General features: G+C 44.4%; 1 protein-coding gene across 2 annotated transcripts in view; it reads left to right on the plus strand.

The window, feature by feature from the left end:
• Nucleotides 1-20,788, plus strand: part of LOC147465867 (uncharacterized) — a 33,310-nt gene extending 12,522 nt beyond the window's left edge. Inside the window, exons 3-8 of one of the 2 annotated variants that reach the window (XM_086522511.1) lie at nucleotides 12,778-12,926; nucleotides 14,171-14,422; nucleotides 14,562-14,723; nucleotides 14,803-14,867; nucleotides 20,028-20,116; nucleotides 20,307-20,788. In XM_086522511.1, coding sequence (XP_086378637.1) covers nucleotides 12,778-12,926; nucleotides 14,171-14,422; nucleotides 14,562-14,723; nucleotides 14,803-14,867; nucleotides 20,028-20,116; nucleotides 20,307-20,371 — 782 coding nt within the window. In that variant the 3' untranslated portion in view covers nucleotides 20,372-20,788. The remainder of the gene's footprint in view (nucleotides 1-12,777; nucleotides 12,927-14,170; nucleotides 14,423-14,561; nucleotides 14,724-14,802; nucleotides 14,868-20,027; nucleotides 20,117-20,306) is intronic. The other variant, XM_086522516.1, reaches the window with a different exon arrangement.
• The last annotated feature ends 4,834 nt before the right edge of the window (nucleotides 20,789-25,622 follow it).

Genomic DNA, 25,622 nt, shown 5'->3' on the forward strand with positions numbered 1-25,622 from the left:
ACTATGATATCCACATCACCCCTCAGGTGAACAAGACCTAAATGCTGCAGTCGTTTTGTCTTTGAAACATGTAGTCAAGCACTACACACATGAGAGAGCACATATAACAAATTCATATTAGGAATTTCCATTTCAAAGTACTTCTTTTCATAAAGTCATACAACAGAATACTGTCAGCCTGTCAGTATCCCTGAAATCACAAAAGAAATCAGTAACTTTATTCCATCTGGGTAATCTGTGACAAAGGAACACCCTCCCTAAGATCGTTCTACTACCTCCGGTAAGTGGTGGTTGGCTCCGCGAGGATGTGGAGTACTTGGGCCTCCCAAACCAGTGCTTTATTTGTCGATATATGGGCCATCTAGCAAAGGCCTGTCCACGGAGGAGGCCTAGACCTTCGGCACAGACCCAGACCCAGCCTCCTAAGGCTGGCCAGACACAACAGACAGAGACACAGGGAGGTAGGCAGGTTCCTCCTCTGAGCTTGGTGCCCAGGCAGAGAAGGGATGACAGCAGGGCCGTGGTCACCGCCGCGAGGGACCAGCACGCTAGTTCGCCCCCCCTTGATGGTTGTCCTACACCAGGGCAGCAGAGCAGTCGTGTCACGTGCACATCTAACCCTATGTGTACGTGGACAAGCTACTTCATGACATCGGTTTGGTTCAGTTCAGTCAGCCGAGATTAGGAAGTGTTATGGCAGTTTTGTGAGTCTGTTCGCAGACCGTGCATGTCTAGGCACTTAGAATAGATGCATATCCTCTGGTTGCACACATCATGACCATCAGATTTCAATCAGATTCCATCAAGAGCATTTTTACAATGCATAGACCTATTTTTCGTATTTTTGACATTTTTCGCTTATTATTTTTAAGTGACTTTTGTTGGGAATTGGGTAGGGCAATTTAGAACCTCAAGAATATAAGAAACCCTAGCGCTAGCATTTCTGGCAGAAGAGGCAGCAGGAACCGCATGTTCAACAGACACCGTCTCAGCAGGTACCCCAGAGGACACCTAGCGTTTTTGGAGCAGATGACCCCTACAGCTAGCTTTTTCAGCAGAACAAGCCCAGTGTTTTGCATTGCAGCAGCCTGGCGACAAAAACCACAGATCAGCCCTAGCATTAGTAGGTTTGCATCAACAAGACGGAATTCAGCCAAGCGTTTTTGGACCAGCAAAGCAACTCAGTGTTTTGCAAATTCATTGCGACAGAACCTCAGTTAGCACCAGCGTTTTCAGTTTTCAGCATCAAGACTCCGTAGTAGAAGCCCCGAACCTCGCAGATCTCACCTTCCAGTAGGAGATCCTCGCCGCACGGTCAGATCCAGCGTAGTTTGCAGATTCAGCCCAGAAAACGCAAATTTCAGCATCTGCGTTTTCAGCACGTCGTCGTCGTCGCATCGTCGCCATCAACATCGTCACCGACATAGAGTCGGAATTCAGCAGATAAGATTTGCAGATTTCAGCCATTAGCATGTTCAGATTTCAGCCCGTCTCGTCGTGGTCCTCATCGTCGTCGACATCGTCGGCCAGTCCAAAGCACTGTAGAGATTTGTGCAATCAATAGTAGACCGCTCTCGCCATAGAGAGTGGGGCCTTCAGAGGAGGGTTTGACAACATTCTGGTGTCGTATTCTTCTCTTTCTATCTCTCAGTCTCATGTACCTTCCTTCATTCACAGTGTTCATCACTTTGTTTGTGTCCATTGCACTCTCTCACTAAAGGCACGGAAGGCTCTCCCTTCCGTAAGTAAAAGGAACCCTTGAGCACAGTGCGGAGCACTCATCTTGAGCAAAGTTCAACATTCACTTCCGCTGCACTTTACAAGTCGGTTCTCACAGGGAACCGTTTTGAACCTTTACAATAGAACAAGGTCACAGTTCCACTCTCCACCTCAACTTCACCACTGACAGCCCCTCCCCCCCCCCCCCCCGTGCCACCTACTGCCCCCCCCTCCGCCTCCATCTCTTCCACCTCCCCTCCCATTCCCCCCGTTGCTGTCGCCTCCCCTCTCATTCCACCCACTAGCCCCCTTGCTACCTCATTCCCTCTTGCTCTTGCCCCACGGCCCGCTCAGGGGCAGGATCTTCATCGTCTGCTAGGAGGTCTCTCGGCACCGCTTTTGCCACGAGTCGCCTGTCGTGAGAGGAGCAGACTTTCTTGCAGACCCCCCTTCTGGTGCAGACGTCACCGTTTCCTGTAGTCCCTCGAGGATTGACGAGTTTCGACATCTGTCGCCGATGGGACTTCTTCGCTTACAACTTCACACGCTTCCTTGGAGACTCTTCATCAAACTTTGAGACGGCTTGCTTCAGACTCCGCGTACTATTTCTTGCAGCTAGAGGGATAGAGGCCATGGACATAGTGGTTGGTTTCTCTTTTTCTCTGTGTGGCAAGGACCAGTCTGAGTGGACTTTGGACTCTGTGACGGATCGGCTTTTGGCTCAGGCTCTTGAGTTCTCTCATCATACAGGAGACTTAGGGGTTACGGATTTGGTATTGACTCTATTGCCGTTAGTCAAGTTCTCGGTGACGGCTCTTGACACAAAAGGATATAGACACATTGTGGTACACTTTTTTGCTGACACGCAGAGCCCACCATGTTATATGCATATATACATGAGGACTCTTGGACAGAGGAGTCAGCCCGACAGACGACACATCTCTCTTGGTCCTGGGCTGGACAATATTTACAGTCACGCCTATCTCGGGGTTGCTCGGATGCGGATTACTTCCCATCCATCGAAGATAGGGAGGTTTGGCTGTTGTCGCAGCATCGGTCTTCTCTCACCGACTCCATGAGGATTGTCTCATGGAATGTGCAGGGATTAGGAGGGCCCCCATTTTGAGGGCCATCGTGGTCGGTTGCGTTAGGAGCTTCAACTATGCCTTGTGGGTGGTGAGATTGATATTCTTATGCTTTAGGAGCATCATCTTTGTGAGAGCTGCATTAGATGATGTGGTCAGATTTTGTGTGGTTGTTATGAGACATTTTGGTCAGCTGCATTTAGATCTGATGGTATCTAGGGAGGGTATGTATGACTATTACGGACTCATGGCACGAAGCCATTGTGGACAGAGGTATTATTGTGTCGGGCAGGGCTCAGTGGATTACTATGCAGGTTCAGGGTTGCCTCATGGGCATCTTGAACATATATGCACCCGATGTGGCAAGTGCACGGGTAGAGTTTTGGTCTCATATTGTAGAGTCTCTGCCGCATGCAGAGCAGTGGTGTGTTGGGGGAGACTTCAACATGTTGAAGGACCGCTCTGACAAGATTGGAGGTAGCCATGCTACTGTGCACAGGGCTGAGTTGGCAGCTTGGGAGCGTTTATGTATGCCCTTGAGGGTTTCTGATGTTTTGGTAGCTTTCAGACACAATGCTACTATTTAACGAGCCTTGAAAAGTAAGCGAAGGATTTAAAGCAAGTGAGCCTCCCAATTAGGTCTCCCCAATCTCAGAAAAATAAAAAGCCTTTCAAAACATCTTAAGTGTGTAATTGAAGGGTGAGTTTAGGAGACAGCTTGTCTTTCTCTCGCTCTGACTGCAGAGTAGGAGTGACTCTATCTTGGATAGATGGCTTCTACGCCAGTGACCGCATCTGTGACTTGTGGATCTATTTGCATTGTGACAGGGACTACTTTTTTCGGACCTTGCACCAGTGATTCTCACTATGACAGACAGATATAGGAGGGGGAGTACAATGTTGCGCATCCCTGAGAGGATCTTGTTGGATCCAGAGCTTAGAGAGCGAGTGGTGGTACTTTGGACAGAGAGCTTGGACATGTAGGACACCCTTGCTGGTAGAGTGGCCTCTGGACTTGATGAGCTTAGTCGCTTCTTCCTCCAGGAATCTGCAACTCCCTTGGTTGCGGCCAGGGAGGAGGAGAAGCATCTTCTTCTCCCACGGGGCATTGTTTCCTTGCAGAGGATGCAGGAGCATCACCCAAAGAGTCTTTGGTTGGAGGAGCAGATGCAACAGGCTTGACAGCAGCTGGCTAGCATTGAGCAGTTGCGTCATGAGTTTGCCTTCCATTGGTAGGCATCTCAGTGGACCTAGGTGGGTGATAGAGTTACTGGGGAGTTCTTTAAGACAGTGGGGCCCTGCCATGCGCACACCAGTGTCAGCCAGTTGAGGAGATCCGACGTTCCTCTTCGAGATCAGCCATGCACCTTCACAAACGCACGCCCGAGGCGCTCTTTGTTCGCAATCGACGACTGTCAGCAGGTTTTGCGCTCAAGGCCTGAATAGCCTCATTCGCTCAACAGATCCTTAATGACGCTTCCGCACTTAACTTTCCAGTGCGCGGTGCCATGAAGGCTTCCGTGCGCATTAAGCTTAAAGTGACAAGGGCCGTTTTCTGGACAGACCCTCCATAAGCCGCACCAAAGGAGACTCAAGTCAGCTAGATGCTAGCCCCCAGCTTGCGTGCTCAAAGCTGCGGGGACTTGGCCTCTCGGTGAAGGCTCCACCTTGAGTGTCTCGGGCACACCGTCAGTTGCTTCGGAGCCTGAGGATATGCGTGCAATTGCTACTAACTTTTACGATGATTTGCTGTCAGTTGAGCCTCAATCAGAGTGTCAAGATGCATGCAGAGAGTAGATACCTTGCCTTGCTACTGAGGAGATGCGTCAGAGACGAGAGCTTTTCCTCCAGCTAGAAGAGCTCTATGAGGCCCTCAGAGCACTCCCCCGCAATAACTGTCCAGGGGAGGACGGTTTGACTCCCAGCTTCTTCTTGGAGTATTGGGACTCGCTTGGTTCAGATCTTTGCAGCACATTTCAGTATATCTTGCACATTGGAGAGATGCATGACAGCATGAGTGAGGGCTTGATTTACCTTATTCCCAAGGAGGGAGGCTCCTTGGATGAGATTCGGTAGTGGCGACCCATCACCATCCTCAACTCAGCCTTCAAAATTCTATCAAAGGCTCTGCGCTTGAGGATTCAAGCCACTTCTAGAGTGCTTTATACATGGGACTCAAATAAGTTTTGTCAAGGAGCGTAGTATCCTTGACAATATCTTCACTTTTTGGGAGGCGTCTGCCCTCGCGTGTCTCCGAGGGGAGGATCTGGTGATACTTCTTCTCGATTTTGAGAAGGCTTACGACAGAGTTGACTGGGATTTCTTGGAGGGCACTCTATGCAGGATGGGTTTCTTAAATGCTTGGATCAGAGGTGTGTGAGCTCTCTACAGGTGTGCGCACAGTCAGGTGCTCTTGGCAGGGGGAGGAGGGGAACGCTTCATGCTCACACGTTCGGTCAGATAGGGTTGCCCTCTAGCCCCCTTCCTCTTTCTGTTCTATGTTAAGGCGATGAGCAGATTTTTGACTTCACAGCAAGTTGGCTTGCGTGGTTTAGAGCTCCCTGTTAGGGGAGACGAGTTACTTGACGCTAAGTTTGCCGATGATTCAGCCTTGTACTTGGATGGTCAGGATGCCAATCTGCACAAGTGAGCAAGCTCTTGAGGTGTTTTGTTGTGCATTAGGAGCATTGATCAACTGGAGGAAGATAGTAGCTTTCGGGGTTGGCAACTTGGCAGTGCTCCTACGCCTAATTGGTCACGTGGTGAGGGTTTCAGGTAGATTCCCCTAGGGACTCTTGTTTGTTATCTGGGTTGTCAGGCTGGCATGGACTTGTCCCCTAACTCCGACTGATCAGAAGACTGCTCCCCTCCTCCTGTCTAGTAAGAGGAAGTTGTTGCATTCGAGTTCGGCACGGCTCTCTTTGACAGGCAGAGTTGTAGTGGCCAACCAGGTGCTATTGGCTCCTATGTGGTACATAACGTCTTGCTGGATCTTCTCGAGCTCCTGTATCAACCGTCTAGAGAGGTTGATCGGGAATTTTCTTTGGTCAGGGCGCGACACCTGTATCAACCGTCTAGAGAGGTTGATCGGGAATTTTCTTTGGTCAGGGCGCGACACCCTGCTAGCCCGGGCCAAAGTACCCCGGCAGGTCATCGCCTTATAGAGCAGAGCCCTTATTGGGAAGTTTATGGTCAGAGGATTGCTTCCAGGGGAGGAGCCATGGAAGGAGTTGTTGCTTCACCGGCTTCGACCTGGAGTCCCTCATGCAGGAGGCCCTTGGAGCCCCTCCATCAGGTATAGAGATCCCGTCACAAGACGGGGACCACGCGCCAATAGAAAAGAACATAGTGAAATAGACTTTTAGCACTTTAATAACAATTGAAACTGAAAGAGAGAGAGAGAGAGCACAGGCGACAGGGAGTGGCGGAATTCCACCCCAGAGAGTATTTGCCCCAAACCTTGGTGCCCCTTTCGGTATTTCTTTATATTGCATCAACACAGTACAAGCCGGTACTCCACGCTCTGCACCTTCTCTCAGAATAGTGCCAGAGAATGAGCCCTAGCCTCATATTCAAAGGCCCTTGGCCATTAAAAGCAGTTTACATAAAAAGCTTGAAACTCCAAAGCAACTGGTCCAAAAAGCTACTAAAATTGCCAGCGTGATTTACGAAAATCTGTACAACTGCCACGTCAATAGTCATCACAAAAAGAGAAAATCCGTACAGCTTTGCTACGCTAGTAGGCCATCGTAAAATCCGGAGTTTCGAACAGGATGCCACGTCATCAATCAGAGTAAAATCCGGAATTCCGCACAACACGTGCCACGTCATTAGTTTTCCACTTCTTCTGCTTCTACTGCTTCTGCTTCTTAGGGTTTAGGCCCCTCGGCCGAGATCTGAAGGTTGGATCCATTCTTTAGTGACTTGACACGTCTGCAGTTTGTGACATCCCTCCTTCTTGAAAGAAAGTAATCATCCCCGATTAGAGCATACAGACTGGATTTCATTAATTTGGAAATGGTTGAAGCCAATACAAGTGGGATGGACTTGCCTTTCACTTTTACATCAAGAATTATATCTCTCCCCTTCTCATTCTTCAAAGTTGCTTTCCTTGCCCTGTAGTCGACCACCACATTGTTCTTATAGAACCAGGGGATTCCCAAAAGGACGTCACACCCTTCCAAAGGTAGTCCTCGTGCCCTAGATACCCCTGACAATGCAACCAAAGTTTGCCTATGATAGGTGTAATAGCAACATCTTGCCCTGGTGCTGCCAGAACTTTTTCAACCAGTGGTTCCATATCCTCTGGCGTTATTCCAAGTCAAGACGCCAATTTATATAAATTTTACACACGCTGAATTTTACTGCAAAAACCCTAATTTGTTGTTGAAACACTAATTTTCCAAAGTTGTCCGAATAAAAATCCAATCGCGTCAATGTTTAGGTCTCGACGAGAGGATCAACTTTGACTTCTGTTGCATATCTAAATTCTTAACCGTTGAAGAGATTTTTAGAGACCTTTGCTAAACAAAAAAACAACGTTGTTTTTTGGTGCTTTTTAGGACAGAAACGAACTCCTGTTTCATCTTCTCCGTCTTCTCTTGTTGTTTCTTCTTCATCCAAGTCCATAGCTTCCACTGTAGATTGACTTAGAAACGGTTTCTCTCTCAAAAAAGGAAAATCATTTTGTAAAATCGGAAGCGCTAGCTTGCTTTGTCTCCTCTTAATGGACCTGTATGCTTTTGGAAGCATTTGGGAGGGCCTAGGGCCCTTATATATCTGTTGTGGGCGCTTTCTCTAGCAAGCTACCGGCAGGAGATGCAGAGCAGAGCCACAGTTGTACCTTGTTGAAGCAATATAAAGAAATATCGAAAGGGGCGCCATCATTTGGGGCCATTGAAATCTGAGAGTGGAGCTCTGTCACTTTGTGTCTCGTGTGGATTTTCTTTGTCTTTTTGTTCAGTTGTTTGAGGAGCTAAATGCTTGTCTCAGTCTGTTCTTTCAATTGGCACATGGTGCCCATCCCGTTACAGTGGCATTAGCGCCCACAACAGATATAGAAAGGCCCTAGGCCCTCCCAAATGCTTCCAAATGCGTGTTCCTCGCTCCTATCACATGTTATCCGCACACAAATAACAAGAGCTTCCAAAAAAATAATAATTTACGCACGCTGAAATTGGTTGCAGAAACGCTAATTTGTTTCTGAAACCCCTAATTTTCCAAAGTTGTCTAAATAAAAATCTGATCGTGTCAATGCCTAGGGCTCGGCGAGAGAATCAACTTTGACTTTTGTTGCATATCCAAATTCTCAACTGTTGAATAGATTTTTAGAGACCTCTGCTTAACAGAAAAGCATTAAAAAATCATGTTTTTGGTTCTTTTTACGGTAATAACGAACTCCTGTTTCATCATCATCTCTGCCTTCTCTTGTCATTTTTTTCTTTATTCAACTCCATAGCTTCCATTTGTAGGTTGACGTAGAACCGGTTTCTCTCTTGAAAAAGATTTTTTTGTTTGGTAGAATCTGGAAGCGCCAGCTTGCTCTGTCTGCTCTTGATAGATTGGTATGCTTTTAGAAAAGTACATGTGTGAATCTTTGATACCACTGTAACGGAACGAGCACCATGTGCCAACTGAAAGAACAGATTGAGACAGACATTTAGCACCTCAAACAACTGATCAGAAAGACAGAAAATCCACACGAGACACACGGTGGCGGAGCCCCACTCCCAGGCTGCTATGGCCCCAAACAATGGCGCTCCTATCAGTGTTTCTTTATATTGCTTCAAAAGGGTACAACTCTGTAGCTCTGCTTCGCTTCTCCCGCGGGTAGCATGCCAAAGAGAGCGCCCACAACAAATATCTAAAGGCCCTAGGCCGATGCAAAAGCAACTACATGAAAAGCAACATGTTCTAAAAGCATATGGTCCACCCAGAGGGCTATCCGTACAATGTTGCACGTTACTTAGAGCTAGCACAATTTGCGGATTTTTGTATAGATTGCCACATCATCAGTTTTTATTCAAGGAGTGTGAGACTTGAGTGTGTGTCCTACTTTATTTTAAGTTGGGTCCTTCGGCCAAGAGTCTGTAAGTTGGTCGGGGGCTAGGGTTCTTAATCTTAACCCATTATAATAATAGGGCACTCGGCAGGAACCTGGAAGTTGGTGATGACTTATTCTTCTTTTGCTAGGGTTTAGACCCTTGGCCTAAATCTGCAGGTTGGCGCAGGGAGTCCTAATCCCCTTGGTCTTTAGAGGTTGACACTTCAGCAATTTGTGACAGTGTGAGTTAATCATAGGGAGTAGGTCGTAGCAAAGTGTCACCAGTTCCTCCAAATGTTGAACCAAAAGTAGGTGCAATACCTCCTTCATAGCCTTCGGATTGTCCTCCACAAAATGAGTTATGATACATTCCTCCATTGAAACCATTATGGGTTGTCCTAGCATATTGAATCCAAAGATCCCATTGTGCATCCAAAGGTTCCCTTGACTTGCCATTCCCGAGAAAGTAGAGTTCCCCCCAATGAAACCTGAAAATTGGTATTTCCTCCCATGTGTTCGTGGAGAAGTTGGGTTCTTTAGAAACTTCAACCTTTGGAATAGCTGTTTTGATTTCGAGGTTTAGAGGGCCCGCCAAATCCTTTCATTGCTTGAAAAGGTTCTCATTGCTCTCTCCCTCATGTGCTTGACATAACGCGGATCCTGGCTATATGCAAGAAAATGGTCCAACAAGTTATCAACTTTGGTCTGTCTCTTCGCATCACTATTTGAGGACTTATCATTACCATTGGTAGCTTCATCATCTTTGACTTCAACTTTGACCTCCACTTCCTTTTATTGCACCTCTCCTCGTTATTATAGTCTCTCTAGGATTCTCCTCCTGCAAATTTGTCATTGACCTCTCTGAGATTGTCCACTATTGCTAAAAGAAGCTGTCCGATCTGGATGGGCGGATTGCTCGTAGAAGAGCAATCAATTGTGCTTTGATACCACTGCAACTAGCTAGCCTCTTGCCCCAGCGGTGATGGACAACAAAAACAGCAAATTCAGCTTATAACAGCGTGTAAGAAACTGAAAACTCAGCTCACAGATCATAGAAAGAGTGAGACACGAAAACTTGAAGAGAGATTGAGAGATAGAGATGAGATAGGGAGACATGGACAAGCTGCTGAGATCCTCTCCTACACGACATTGGCTCCTCAAAAAGCCGCCCTTTCGCTATTTTGTTTATTTAGATAAAGTATAACAATACAAAATTCATCAAAGAGATGGCGCCCTGCTTATGTGAGAGTAGATTGGGAGAGTGTGCCCTTACAATTCTCTGTTCAGTCCTTTAAATAGAGAGATGTGTGTGTGTGTGTGTGTGTGTGTGTATCCTCGCAGGCAAATCATGGATAATCTTGCTAATGCTTTCATCGGCATTGAGTATGCAAACTATACTGGCCAAGATGTACTTATCATGCAAGTTGATATAGAGAAAGCATTTGATATTGTTCAGTGGGACTTTATTGCATGATCATGACGGGCTTAGGTTTTGGATTGAAAATGCGTCGTGTGGTTTACTTTCTATACAAACATAGTCAATCTTTTGGAATAATTGATGGTGAGCTTACACAGTCTGGAATCTTGGTTGTTCAGTCAAGCAAGGATGTCGTTGAGTGCCATGCTACATGCTATTGCCACTCATCCTCTACTATTTTATTTGGACTCCTTGATGGCATCTGGTCGATTGCATGGATTTGGATTACCTATCATAATCATTTTGTGGTGCAAGCATATACGCATGATTCCATGTTTTGGCCTAGGAATCATCTAGATGATGTTCGTTGTATCATGGATGCCTTACACATTTATGGGTTGGTTGCCAGGCTTCATGCAAACTTCCGAAAATCTAAGCTTTTGCCATTACACCAAAAGGAATGGCATTCTATATTATGGCCAGGTGAAATAGTAAAGCCTGATCAGATAGTGAGGCATCCTAGGCTTGGTTTTGTATTGTAGCCGAAGAAGTAGAAGTCTCTCCAACTCGCTTTGGGCACTTCTGCTGATAGTCGCCTTTTTCTCCACAGTGGTTGCAATGCCAATCAGCTTTCAAAGCATCCTTTTCTGCATTAGCATTCTTGGTATTGTTGTAGTTGGAAGAACCAGCCAAGGCTTCGGAGCTTGGCTTCCTCGCATTGAAATGCTCTTCCTGGTCCTATACCATTGGATTTCCTGAGCAATGGTGTTCAATCGGCCTCCTCCATACGTAGTTTGACACCGCTTTTTCTGGAGGCAACTTCTTGGAAGTCTCTGAAGTACTAAGGTGGTTTCTTTTCTGAAGGGGAACGCTCTCACGAGGTGGTCTACTGTTCTTCTTTATAGCAAAGCACCAACAAAGTGGGTTAATTTCAAATCGTTTTCTTCAGCATGATTGACACAAGAGTACGGGCCTGATGTGATTACAATTTGGAATCATTTGAAGATGTGGGAAGACGATACTTTGGCCACCTATTGTCTACGTTTTTGGGATATCTTTTTGCCAATGGGTGTCTTTTCTGGAGCAAATGGAGCGGTATTGTTGCTAATTACCCAAAGAGATGTGGCGATACTACTTGAAACATACATCCACGAGCTTATGGAGCATGCAGTGAACAATTTTTCTATGTATTTAGGCTCTTGGACTTATGTTATGGACGAGCCAGTGTCCAAGACATCTGAGAAAGGCTTTTCTAAAAAAGAGAAGAAAGGCAAGAAACAAAAGAAGAAATCCATAGGGCCTAAATTGACAATTGAGAAGTGTGCATTATACTACAATGAGGGCAAGTGCTATGGCTGTGGAGTAGTTAGGCATATTTTAGTTAAGTGTCCAAAGAAGGAAGCGAACAAGAAGCTACAGGATAAACCAGAAAGTTCTAAAGCGACAGAAGAGGGAGCAAAGAAGACAAAGGCATGACTTGTTCCGGATTTCGCGGGGGTGACCTTAGACCTAGGGGATGAGAGCACGGAGCTTTGTAGAGCGTGGGGCAAAGTACGAGATTAGGAGGCCTTGATATTTTTCGATGGAGGATCCCGATGTCAACTTCATTTCACCGGAATTGGCAGCTCGACTTGGAATTACGCCTAAAGAAATGGGACCATAGTTGGATGGAGTTCTAGCAGCACCAGGGCATGACTGCCATTACTCCTGTCATTGGCAAACTTTGGCTGCATTGTCAAGGGTATTAGGGCATGAGGACTTCATTATCATGCCTCTTGAGGGGTGTGATAAACTGTTGGGGATATGTTGGTATTACAAGAATAGTGTCGTGGTCGATTACTGGGCAAGAAAAGCTAAGAGGAATCATTCTTGATGTAATGTTAAAGGGCGAGTCCGTCCCACTTGTATCGCCTATCTTGCTGAGAGATTTGGAAGAACATAAATGTTCAAGCTTGTCAAATTTAGAATCAGAACGCCAAGATCTCCTGCAAGCTCAAGTTGCTTGTCTCTTTGAGGGCTATGCCCAAGTGTATTGAAGTGGTCTTGTTGATTTTGGAGTTGTGGATGCAACTTGCTCGTAGATGTACTTCATGTTGAATATCTGACTATCTGGAAAATTATGGCTGTTGCAATTCTTGTGGAAGTTCGTGTTGTGCTTGAAGAGACTTGCATTGTCTCTGGGCTTTCTGCAACATTGTGTCTTTGCCTCAGCTTTATATTAAAGCAGGCGAGGAACATGTTGAGATTTACTTAACAAAGGCCTTTGGTTTGCCATTGTCACAGTTGCTCAGGAACTATTGGCTGCATCTTGTGTTAGTTTTGGCATGATATTTGTTCTAATTGATGCTAACTTCATTACACTGTTAGGATTTGTGTTTGAAACCTGGGCATGCTTTTAAGCTTTTGCTGATGCTTTGGTGATACAATTTTCATTTCTAGATGTATTTGTATTGAATTTTTGTTGTCACATTTTTTCTTTTGTTGGTCCCTCACCACATTTTTTTGTTTTCTAGTTGTTGTTGTCCCTGAACACCTTGATGGATCTGCAAACATGGCGAGCTATGCGGACCACAATGGAAAACGAAAGTGGTTGCAGAATACATTTGCAGATGTTCCAGTCAACCAAATTACAATGCATGACCGTGCTAAGCAGCTCAGGCAGGTCAGCATCTCAAGTAAAAGCATCTCTAAGTTTTGAAGCATTTTGAAGCTTGAGGAGTTTCGGTATTTGCTGGATTAATTGGCAGTTTTCCAGGTAATTGTACAGATGAGGGGAACCAAAAAAGGTAAATAGGGGCAGTTTCCTAAGGCATCTGTGTGATTCTGACCTGGATCAAAATAGTATGCAGTTCATGGCTATTGGCACATGTTGATGAAAAATTAAAGAAAAGCCTTTCAGGCGGTTTCCCTACAAAATCTTCATGGCATATTTAGCTCCAGCTTGAAAGCAATTGACTGGAATTCCTTGAGTGGTGATAGCTACCGTTTAGTCGTGATAGCTACCATTTACTCTTAGCAGCTCCCCTGCAGGCTCTAAGGTATCAAATGTGTTCTTATCAAATGCTCCTGTCAAGTATCAAACATTAACTTGCTTCAGTGGAGATTACAGTCATGCAACAGTACAGAGAGACAGTCGCTTGTGGTGGTCCTAGGAGATCTATTTAGTTATGTTGAAGTTCAGTCAATAGTAGGAATTAAAGCTGTTTTAAATTCAGCAGTGTTACTGAAAGGAGGGGTGCAGCGTATACACAAATGCCAGAGATTTTGACTAATTTGAGACAACAACGAAAGCTTTTCCTTGTCTCAATTTTCTGTTTTTGAAGGTGTGGTTTGTTTTCATTTTGAGAACAAGTATCTCCATCCTTGGGTATCGAATAATCATGAACATACAATATTCTTGATTTAAAGCAATGGAAGTCAGCAATTTTTTCACAGACTTTGTGTTCGGTATACTGGTCAACATATGTTTATGTCGTCAATAGTGTCCTGCAATATCATTTTAAGCAAGCTTTTAATTCTCTTTTGAAAGTGATAATTTCAAATTGTTGCACAGTGCGTTACACAGGTAAACACTCGTTTATAGCTGTCTGTCTATTTACTTTATTAAAACACACTTTTGGGTCGACTCAGTTGTGGATCATGAGCACAAGGAGGCGAGAGCTTCAATGCAATGCGGTCTGAAATTGGAAGTTGATGCAAATTAGTTTGTCAATGGCATTGATACAAAGATCCTTGTCATGCATTGCATCAGCTCAGCTTTTCTTTATTTGCCATGTACTTCTGTAATTTCTTCGTTGGCAGGGGGGATTTTATTGTGTATTGACCCTTTGCTGAACTGATGCATGTCTAATATATATTGTGTTTTTGCAAATTGGCTGGCTTATAATATTGCCAATTTCTCTGCAGAGAGTTTTGGAAATTCGAAAGGTCGTAGATGTTCTCGAGAGCCTAGATAGAGGGTTGCTCACCCAGAATGCCAACACAGTAACTGGCACGGCAGCTTTAGATGTAAACATGCTTCAAACTCGGTTGGATCTTCACTTTATTGCCATTTCTGGGCATTCATTTGGAGGTGCAACATCTATTGTGGCATCTGGAATAGACAAAAGGATCAAGTGCTGTCTTGCAATGGATGTTTGGTGGGAACCGATTGACAAGGTATCTGAGCTCACTATGCACATTCTTGTCTTATGTTTCTCATTTCCTAAGCAACAATCAGCCCTCATTATGGTTCTTTTAGAGCAATTTAAGGGAAAGATAGCAAGCAATTTACTTGAAGGTGCTTCAATTTTTCTAGATGGAGTTCGAAAAACTTGCAGGCAAAGTTCCTGTCTTGCTCTTGAACACCGAAAACTTTGATTGGACAGCTTTGCGTGATGCACGTGGCATTTTTATGAAGGCAAGAAGGGATGCAACTCAGGATGGAAGGCCCTTGGTCACTGTACTCAAAACAATCAAGGTTATATGTTTTGAGAGCTTGTTTTTAACTTTAGTGCTTGTTTCTAAATGCTCTTGCTCATGCCATATTTAAATTCCAGGGGACATCACATCAAGATCAGTCAGATTTTACAATGCTTTTCCCTAAAATCATGAAGAAGTTGGGGTATGTATAAAGTGTGTAATTTGATTGCAAAACTGTATTGATGTTTGATCTTTCTAATGATGAGCATTGGCCCCCTTCTACAAACGCCCAGAGATAGTAAGTGTACACGTATCTCTGTAAGTAAAAAGCACAAAATTATCAGAGCGCTTGCAATACCTACTCTCCATGTGATAGTGTGCTGTTTGTGAAGCTATTTTTTTTTTTCGTTGCTTCTACAAAGCTATCTCAATTTGTTCATGCGTAGTTATTGCTGGTTTATATCCAATGCTATCCTTTATCTCCAAAGTCCAACGGGAGGGTTGTTGGGTATGTGACCTTTTGTCTCTGTAAGTAAAAAGTACATAATTATCAGAGCGCTTGCAATACCTACTCTCCATGTGATAGTGTGCTGTTTGTGAAGCTTTTTTTAATTCGTTGTTTCTACAAAGCTATCACAATTTTTTAATGCGTAGTTATTGCTGGTTTATATCCAATGCTAACCTTTAGCTCCGAAGTCCAACGGGAGGGTTGTTGGGTATGTGACCTTTGGTCTATGCCACAACACATTGGTGTGTACCATCCCCGGTTTAGTTAGTGGTCGAGTGAGCATCCTATCAGCAGGTGACCATGTGTCAGCATGTGCGCTTTGCACAAGGAGCCAAAGAAGTCCCCTTTGGAGGCCACAGTGGGAGATTTCCCTTTGCTTTGGGGAGATACCTTTGGCCCTTGAGAGGTGCACCTAACCATTTTACTACCACTTGTACTTGCCATGCTACTACTATACAAGTAGCCACGTCTTGTACACATTCTAGTGTTAGTTCATTTCATAATCAAGTTATTTCTATTGGTTTTACACTTTGTGCATCGTGTAATCGCTCTCTCTCTCCATTCATCATGAATGCTCCTCTAAATATGCCGCCATAACACTTAACACTCATGCCTTCACCTCCTCGACCGGCTCCTTTGTCTCTTACTCCCCTCAACAAGTTTGAGAGGCCTCTCCTGCCCTTTGCTCTCAGCCACATACAGAGTAGCTGTTACCATCCCTTCAGACTCCTCTTATCAGGCACCGTCTCTTCCTCCTGCACTTCAGGTTCTAGCTCTACACGATTACACTTTGTGCATCGTGTAATCGCTCTCTCTCTCCATTCATCATGAATGCTCCTCTAAATATGCCGCCATAACACTTAACACTCATGCCTTCACCTCCTCGACCGGCTCCTTTGTCTCTTAGCTCCCCTCAACAAGTTTGAGAGGCCTCTCCTGCCCTTTGCTCTCAGCCACATACAGAGTAGCTGTTACCATCCCTTCAGACTCCTCTTATCAGGCACCGTCTCTTCCTCCTGCACTTCAGGTTCTAGCTCTACCCCCCCCCCCCCCCCCCCCCCCCCCCCCCCCCCCCCCCCCGGCCCCCAGATGGGCTGAATATGCAAACAGAGGCAAAGCTTGTACTTTCACCACCTCCTCTAGCAGGTCTTCCTTCCAAGTTTTTGGGACATTTCCCCGTCTTGGCATCTCTAAATAGAGCAGGAAGTAGTGGGGAAGGGACCAGGGCCTTAATGGGTCGAGTAAATCATTTACACAGTTCAAGGAGCCACAACTCAGTTGGTAGACATATAGACTCTCCCCATGCTATCCTTCTTCCTCTCCTTCACACGAGAGGAGAAGCGGTCAAAGGAGTCTGTGCTTGAGTCTGCACACTGTCACACATACGGTCCCTGCAATCTTCATTGAGCAGGTTTGTACCTGTGTTGGAGCCGTGGACTGAGTTGATGTAGATAGTTGCTATTGCTTTTGGATGGTTCTATACCTACCCACAGGTTTTGTTATCCTTGCTTCTATGAGATCTCGGGGGGTCAAGGAGGCTCAAAGATGCTCCCCTGCCCTCCGATAGGGCTTAGAGCTCGGTATGGGGAGGGGTCATATTTTGCATAGGGCAGACGTGTCGCCCCTCTTCTCCTGATAATTCCATATAGAGAAATGGGCCTCTTCGCAGAGGTAATGCCATGAGAGGCGATGGATATTATAGATGCATGTCATGGTGGGTTAGATATGTACAGCTCTAGAGATATGCCACCATTGAGGATGCATCACATTATAGTCTCATCTTCCGTTGCACTAACTGAGTTACCTATGGAGAGTTCATGAGATGAATGCCTCTGTGGATTGTGTGTGAGGAATATGGAGTGGATGCATCATGACATGGACATTTTATCATCAGATTATATGCCTGCTTTTCTGGGGTGGTATAATACTAAGGCCTTGTCAGACGATGCATTGATTGTGCTGTTTTGGATGATAGCGTTGCCTTTTTCAAATCTTTTGCATATGCTTTGGATGGAGTCAGTGGTTCATTCTTTCTTGAGTATCATGGAGATCTGACTTGGAACACTAAAGAATTTTAGTAAACCAAAGTGAAGGGCTCCAAGAAGCTTTTGCTCAGGAAGGATTTATGTCACATAGTGACGACGTGGCATGGCCTAAAGGTCAAGAGCCTGGACAAAAGGGGCCTAAACCTTAAGGAAATGAAGCAAAAAAAGTTGTTCCAAATTACAGGTTCCTATCAAGGGGCTCAAGAGGGGTTAGGAATTAAAAACCTAACCCTCACAACTGTGGCCAAGGGCCTAAACCCTTATCCAAATAAAGCAAAGGCCCAAATTGCGCAGCAGATGCTGACGTGGCAGGTTGTATGGATGTCGGCGATTTGCGACGCATATTGCGGACGGTTGATGACATGGCAGCAGCATACAGACAGCCCATGGGGGCACTAGCTTTTGGAGCCAGGAGCTTTTAGAAGTGAGCTTTTCATGCATCTGCTTTTGAGTTTGTCCAAGGGCCACACTTCTGCTGAGCTTTGCTTGGGGAACACTGAGAGAAGGACTCTCAGACATTGTACTTTGTGAAGCACTTCTATAAAGAAATACCGATAAGGGGCGCGAGTCTTTGAGGGTAGTGCGTCTGGGTGGGGAACTATGCTGTGCTGTGTCGACTCTCCTTTTTCTCTATTCAAGTTATTTGCAGTTTCTCTCGTGTGTTGTAGTTGATCTTCAACTTGGGGTGCCCAAGTCTATTAAAGTGGTATTAGAGCCCAGACAATTCTTCGTCTGCAAAGGATCCGATTCCTTTTCTCGCAACACACATGGATTCCGGCAGTGAATCTGGCAGGGAGGAGACGGTTGCACCTACTCGCTTGAGTGAGGAAACCAACGGAGGATCTAGCGGGAGTCTGACTTCTTCCCTAGATTCAGGAGCCGAGTACAGCCCTCTCCCGCCGATCGACCTCGAAAGGATGGAAGCCCAATGACAACTTTTGGTTGACATCTGTCCCAACGAGATGCTCAAATACGCCAAGGATCCGCAGTATGCGAATTTTCTAAAGAATCACCCACTTCACGAGATCCATTCGGGATGGCAGGTGGCCATTCATTCACCTTTTAAGAGGGCAATGAAACAGTTATCGAAGCCGAGGCAGGTAAGCGAAGTGTGTACTCGCAGGATGAGTTTGACCAGCGTGGTGGAGCAGCAGGTCAACGAAGTCATATGGAACTCTCATCTTCTGGATACTAAGCAATGACAGTTGGGGGAGAGGAAATTCATTGATTGGGCCATCTATGATTCTGGACCAGCACATTCTATGCTTTCTTGGTGTGAGGCAAGATGTCGCCAGACTCTTGCCAGCACATTGGACGGCAGATCAGTACACAATATTGGTAGAGGAGTGGGTCAAAGGATAGTTGAGGTTGAGGCGACTATACCTGTGCAGTGGGACAAGGTACTTCGAGGTGCTGCTACTATGCTAGAGCATGTGGTTTGATCGGCTTACTTTGATGAGGAGGAGACTCCTATCCTAGTTAAGCAGTCAAATTACTTTATAGTATGGCTCCGCAGCAGGATGGATCTGGCCATCACTGTATATTTGCAGTGAGAGGAGATTGAGGGTCTCATATTTGCAGTAAGAGGAGATCGAGGGTCCCATATTAGCAGGTTCCATCTGGCAGCCGGGCCAGAGTAATTGGTGCCAAGGGGAAGAGAGACATTGTAGTCCCCTATTTTCTTACAGAGGCGTCAACTTGGCAGCTATGGATATGTGAGGGGAGACCAATCCCTCAGCTTTATTGGGATCCAGGAGAGTAGCAGTGGCCTTCTGCAGAGCATGGTTGAGCTCCAGTGTCATTCTTTTGTGTATACAATCAGGATTGGACGCATTCGCGCTAGTGAGACATTAGAGAGAGCAGCCTACTTGGCTGAGGAGATGGTCACATGCGGGTCTCTCAACTGCATATTTGAGACAGTCCTAGTTGTCATCTGTTTTATGAGGGGGAAGCTGAGGACCGTAGTTCTCACGCTTATAGAGTTTGTGATCTATGAGTCTCGTTTGATATGTTGCCAACTACAGTGTATGCTTTTGTGATGTGGCGAGAGCAAGTGTTTAGTAGAGTTTACAATATCACGCTTAAGGTCGTGTGGAAGGCACGGTGCTCACATGTTTGTAATGAGGAGCCATCTGCTACCACTAGGACTTCCCAATATCTGGTCACTCATTCACATGCTATGAAGTCAATGGAATTCATCTTTGGGCTCTTTGATTTCTCAGGACTTTTGATTGCAAAACAGTATAAACTTTTTAAACTGCCTCTAAGGCTTCTAGCATATTGGGAGCCAAGAGTTTCCATGGTTTTGAGCTTTATGACTTAGCCATTGTCATTTTGTGCTTTTTATCTCTAGTTTAGAGGTATCGACCTATATTATAAGCCTCTAACTTACATTTTAATCATAACACACCATATAAATGTGCGGTCAAGTTAAAAATTAAAATGACTCATCAAAATGATTGGAAAAGGGGGTACCTAGTGGATCATTCATCAAAAGTTCCTATATCATATGCATTCAAGAGATTCTTAAAAATACCCCTTTATACATGCTATATTTTCCTATGAGTGTCTTTTAAAAAGCGCCCACCATCCTTTAATGTTTACACAAAATAAACTTGCTCCAACTCGCATTGTATGGTACATTTTTGAAAAGTGAACGCCTCAGGGGTTGCCAGTCTGCTTAAAGTTGTTCCATGACGTATGAATTGTTTTGATCGTAAAATGGACAGACAGCCTGACTTTTTGTATCTTCTGCCAAGTATACAATTGAATTTTAGTAGCTGAGATTCAAGTGTTTTTTTGCATTCAGAGTAGCTGGAAAGCTGGACCCTTTTCTAACAAAAAGCATCAATAGTCGGGCATGCCTGGACTTTCTTCACAAGCACTTACTTCCACCAGGTTGTACAACATGACGAGTCCTATTTATTCTGTTTTTTTATGGTTATGGTTAAAATGCGCTCACAAGAAAATGCTCGCATAAGCCCTCGTTTTCGACACATCCGGAAAGTATTTAGAAAAACGCTCGCCCAAAGATAACCCTTGTTTTCAATACATCTGGAAAGTATATAATTGTTAGCTTTCTTTACAGGCACAGGGTCTCCATATGCTGTTGATGTATTGGAAGATGCCGAACATCTTACTGTAGAATATTGAGTATCGCCAAAGCTCCGCAACCTTGTATGTAGTCTAAGCAGATAATGCTAAATATATACTGAGCATTTGACCTAACCTCATTCTTACGGCTCTATAAGGTCCCCAGCTTAAAACCAAAGGTCATGAGCTGGGAACCTTTGATGACACTAACAGAGTCTGATATTCTAAATTAATGTAAGGTTAGCACAGCACATTACTGTGGTTTTGTGAGAAATGCCAGCTCTCAAGTGTACAGTTTATTTGCGAGTGTGAGATGTTAGTAGACGGCTTCGGTGGATTCTAAATGGAGAGTTGTGAAAGAATTGAAGATCCCACCCAGGTCTCTTCAATTCAGTGACCTGGGTGTGGTATTGAAGTGACCTGGGTGGACTCTTTTCATAATTTCATATCAACTAAGCTAGCAATTAAGTTGATAAACGTGTATTTGCTTGCTATCCAAGGGAAATTTTATGCGCAAGGCTCTAGACGACCTTCATTTTCTCTCAAGCTTGATATGTCTTTGTGCATATGGTAGGGAATCAAAATTTCCTAGCTAAGAGTAATAGATAATTTTTTGAGATTCTGTATTATATTACTCTTATAAACCAAGCCACATTTTGAATTTTTGTCAAAAGATGAACTTGTTGCCAAAACTAGCACGTTGATGAGATTATAAATGCTCCAATTGTGTTCTTGGTGAGGAATGGGCTATGAAAATATTTAGTGTAAAATCTTTTGGAGGTTATGCACATATTCATTCATTGTGAAACATGGATGGTTATGTTAAGAGTTAGTGGGCGTCTGGCCGTGTGGGCACCTAGTCACTTTAACCCAACACTATGGCTACTGGTCAGGATTAGTATCCTTGCTAAGGGGGTAATGTCAGGACTATGTTTGAGCCAGCTTCCTTGCACCCTCTGCTTGCTTCACAATCAGTTTGCCAATACGGTTGTTCATCTGAATATATACATGTGTGATCATTTTTTCCAAGAATCCTTGCTTGCACGGCAACTCTGTCATCGTTCACCTTGCAAATGACCATAAGCAGTCCGTTGAATCCTTGGCAAGGTCTTTCAAGTTAACATTGAGAAGTTCGACAAGGATTTTGTGACATCATGCTAACAAACTTTAGTGGACTTGTATCCTTCTAGTCGAGTCTCACTGCTAATTGTGCTACTTTTGATCTTTGTCAACTTTTTATCCATTCTGAGGCCTGGTGGGTAGATGAGGCAAGCCCACTTTGTCATAAGTATAATATAATGCCAGAGTCTGCTATCAATTATGCGCCCAACTGCCTCACTTAGCTCCAAGTTGTCTGGGACAGCCTATGTTTTGATGATTCTTCTAGGAGGAGGGTGACCATGTAAGCAGGGAGGAAGAGCAGCTGCCATATGGAGGCATACCAAAAATGAGCAACATTAGGACTGCAGAGTGTCTCCGATTATTTAAGAGAGCGCAAGCATAGAGTTGCAGATACATTATTCATTTCCTATATTGTGTATCGTCTCTCTCTCTCTCTCTCTCTCTCTATATATATATGAAGGATTACGTGAATCTTGGAAATTATCTACTATAGAACCTATTTTCAAGTCGGGGGATCCTATGATACCCGGGAACTATCGTACCATTATGGTAGGTCACACTTTGACCCGACTGTACGCATCCATTCTTGAACAAAAACTGAGTAGATGGGCAGAGAATGAGGGCATAAGGGCAACAGGGCAAGCTGGATTCAGAAGGGGTTATTCCACTTTAGATCATATTCTTACGCTCAGAGCCATTATTGAGGAAGGAAGAGCAAATGGGAGAAGGATGTATTGTTGCTTTGTGGATTTTCGAAAAGCTTTTGATACAGTACCAAGGGCCAGATTGATGCGCAGGATGCAAGAGTCAGGGGTCCCTAAAGAGATTATTTGGGGGATCATGGCCTTATACGGGTTAGTAATTGGTTAGGTACGTACTCCAGAAGGGAATTCCGACATTGTTCATTCCACTGTTGGAGTAAAGCAGGGATGCCCACTGTCCCCTACTTTATTTGGTATGTACATAGATGAGGTATCAGATTACATTGATAGAGAAGGTGACAGAGGTGCTCAACTTGCAGGGTCATGGATCCCTTTGTTGTTGTATGCAAATGATATTGTATTGATAGCAGAATCACCAGATGGAATGCAGTGGCAGCTAGATGCATTACATAACTTCACGGAGGACAGTGGACTATCGGTAAACTTGGGTAAAACCAAAGTTATGGTGTTTAACACCACACCGCAGTGGGTTAGGAGGTCGGCACCTACATTTGCATATGGCCAGGATACAGTAGAGTACACAGATGCATACACATACCTTGGGGTGATATTTGCAGGACCGAAGTTTACTCTTAAGAAAGCAGCGGATGCTAGATTATCCAGAGCCTCTGCGGTCCTGGGAGGGTTGGAGAGGTTGTGTTCACAAGTGCAGTTTCAGGAACCACGAACAAAACTTTGGCTCTTTGATACTGTGGTGGCTTCGGCTATGCTTTATGGGGTCCAGATTTGGGGACCATCTGTGGATCAGGATAATTGGAAGTCAATGGAGAGACCTTTGGTATCTATGATTTCCCGAATGATTAGAGCCAAGGCCTCCGTACCACACGCGATTACCTGAGCAGAACTAGCGGCCCCTCCGATAGAAATTGAAGCTCTTACCAGATCAGTGTCCTTTATACATGGTTTGTGGGATACAAATAATGGCCGATATACTAGACTGGCCCTCGAATCCTCTCGAAAATTGGCAATGAAAGGGGATACATCATGCTGGTATGCGCAACTGTCCTCGTGGTTTCAGAGACACGGGTTCAGTATGGAAAGATTACCCCCCTTCCAATACTCTCTTGAGACTCCATCACTGGCAATTACACGAACGGAGATTAATAAAATCATCCGACAGGATCTTATACAGTTGGATACTAAGAGGACATGGGTAGACCCTACACAAGAATTGGGCATGAAGATGGCCGACTACAAAGAAAACTTCCTACAACTATCTGAAGATGGATTTGTGCTTCGCCCGAGTTACATGGATACCCACCTGTCTCATGGTTTGAGATGTGCTATTGGTCAGATTCGTACATCCTCACACCTGTTGGAATTTGAATTTGGCAGATTTAGGGGAATCCCATCTGAGAGCAGAATTTGCAAGTTATGCGGAATGGAGCCGAAGACAGAATTACACTTTATATGCCACTGCACAGTATACTATGAGATACGCGGGCGTTTTCATTGCCTCTTTAAAGAAGGCTTTGGACCTCTAGATAGAATCATGCAATACCAAGATCAAAGATGCTTAGGCTTGTACCTACTGGAACTACATCGGCACAGTGATAATCTAATGAGAAGACAAAGAGCACTACAGCCTCAGAGGCAGATCACAATCTCTTTGGATCGAGAGAAGCAGGAGTGGAAGGGGAAGCAAGAGGCCAGCACCCAACACAAAGGTGTACCCATATTCATACCAAAGGCAGCGATTGAGCTCAGGAAATCGAGAGGACCACTACCAAGATGCAAACGCACACTTCACCGGAGGAGACGACAACAAAGGAGTAGAAGCATTCTAGCCAGACACCCAGAATGCTCCTAAGAAGTTTATTAAATACTTTGTATTTAGTTTTTTCACATTTACTTTCACACTTTTCACACTAAGTACTTTAGTACTAAGGTACCCAGACATTGTAACAGATTCACCACTTTTGTATCAGTTTGGTCTCATAGATCATTCTGGCCTTTTGAAGACGTTAATATAACATTTCATTTCATTTCATTTTCTCTCTCTTTCAATTGAGTTAAGACTTTTGTTAGGATAATCAGCATGAAGACTTGAATTTTTTTTAGATTTATTCCATTGCATTGAAGTATTAGCAAGTGGGAAAACATAACTCTATTCATGCTCTGTTTGTCGTTTATTAGATCATTTATAGTATGTGTATTGGACTTCCTCTCATTGTGCCGCATTGCATAGAACCCATTCACTCACTTAGCAAGAGTGCTAACTCTTAACACTAGTTTTATACCAAATCATGACATTAAAGTATCCTTTGGCCTACAAAGTGTCATTTTGCACCAATGTGACAAAATAACCGACTGTATCCAACCAAACTTCATCGATAGGTTTGTTGGACCATAGTGGATGTGGGTAACATGTCAAATCACCATTGAGGGTTACAAGGACAAAATAACATTACATAGTGAGAGAGTGCATATAGGGGCAAAGTGTGTGCAAAAGACTCGAATTTCGGACTCAATAGATGTACCAAGGCATGATAAAACCATAAAGTTTTTCATGCCCTCAATTTGAGTCAATGTGCAAGCTTACGGGATCGAAGTGTGCATTTCAGTATCCTCTCGGCAAAGTGGAGCCTATGTAAGGATTTTGGAAGTCAAAAACACTAAAGGACAACCAGGACACCACAAACTTCAGGGAATAATTTTTTTACAGATCTGAATAAAAAGCCATGTACATCTGAGTAGAATTTCTAAAATTCCTTTTTGGCGACCTTTTATTCACTCACATTAGTACTTGTAAGACTTCTCCTCATACTTTTTCAACTTACTATGATAAAGGCATGACCCATGAAGAGTTCTCATGGAAGTGCATGCGATCTATTGGAAGAAAAGATGCCCTAAGCTTAGAAAAGAATACTGAGACAGACACATAAAACATAGGCTACTTCCTTGTACAAAGACTTGTTATATGGGCATGTATGCTATCTAAGTAAAGATAATGAGAAGCAGCCAATTTTGTTTGTTAATCTTGTCTTCAATAAAATTACAAGGAGTCCTCTTCCGTCCAAAAGAAATCACCAATGTTGCTCCGCCACATCCTTGTGTGCTCTCTCCTTCTATGCCACGTGCACATGACTCTATGTGCCACATGGACATGCTACTACTACATCTTTCGAGCCAAGATTTGTCTTCAGAGCTTCGAGATTTTGCACCGGTGATTGTGAGCTTGTTTGCAGGCCTGCAGGTTACAATGACTCCATTAGATTAGGTTTCGTTAATCATAGCTTCTTTTTTGCGTAAATGGCGTGTACACCTTGTTTCGCAGGTGGTGTTACACTTCAGTGGACATCCCACATGACATTCCCCAAACGTTGCACCAAACAGGTTGAAATGCGCTAAACTATGTTTGCACATTACACATTTTGAATGATCGCTGGGGAATTTGAATGATCGGGTTGGGGAATACGAAACTCAAGGCAGAACAAGGGTCTATTGGAAATAAGTCGTCACCAAAT

The sequence above is a fragment of the Adiantum capillus-veneris genome, chromosome 1 (genome assembly GCF_014529385.1).
Source record: "Adiantum capillus-veneris isolate H3 chromosome 1, ASM1452938v2, whole genome shotgun sequence".
Classification (NCBI taxonomy): Eukaryota; Viridiplantae; Streptophyta; class Polypodiopsida; order Polypodiales; family Pteridaceae; genus Adiantum; species Adiantum capillus-veneris.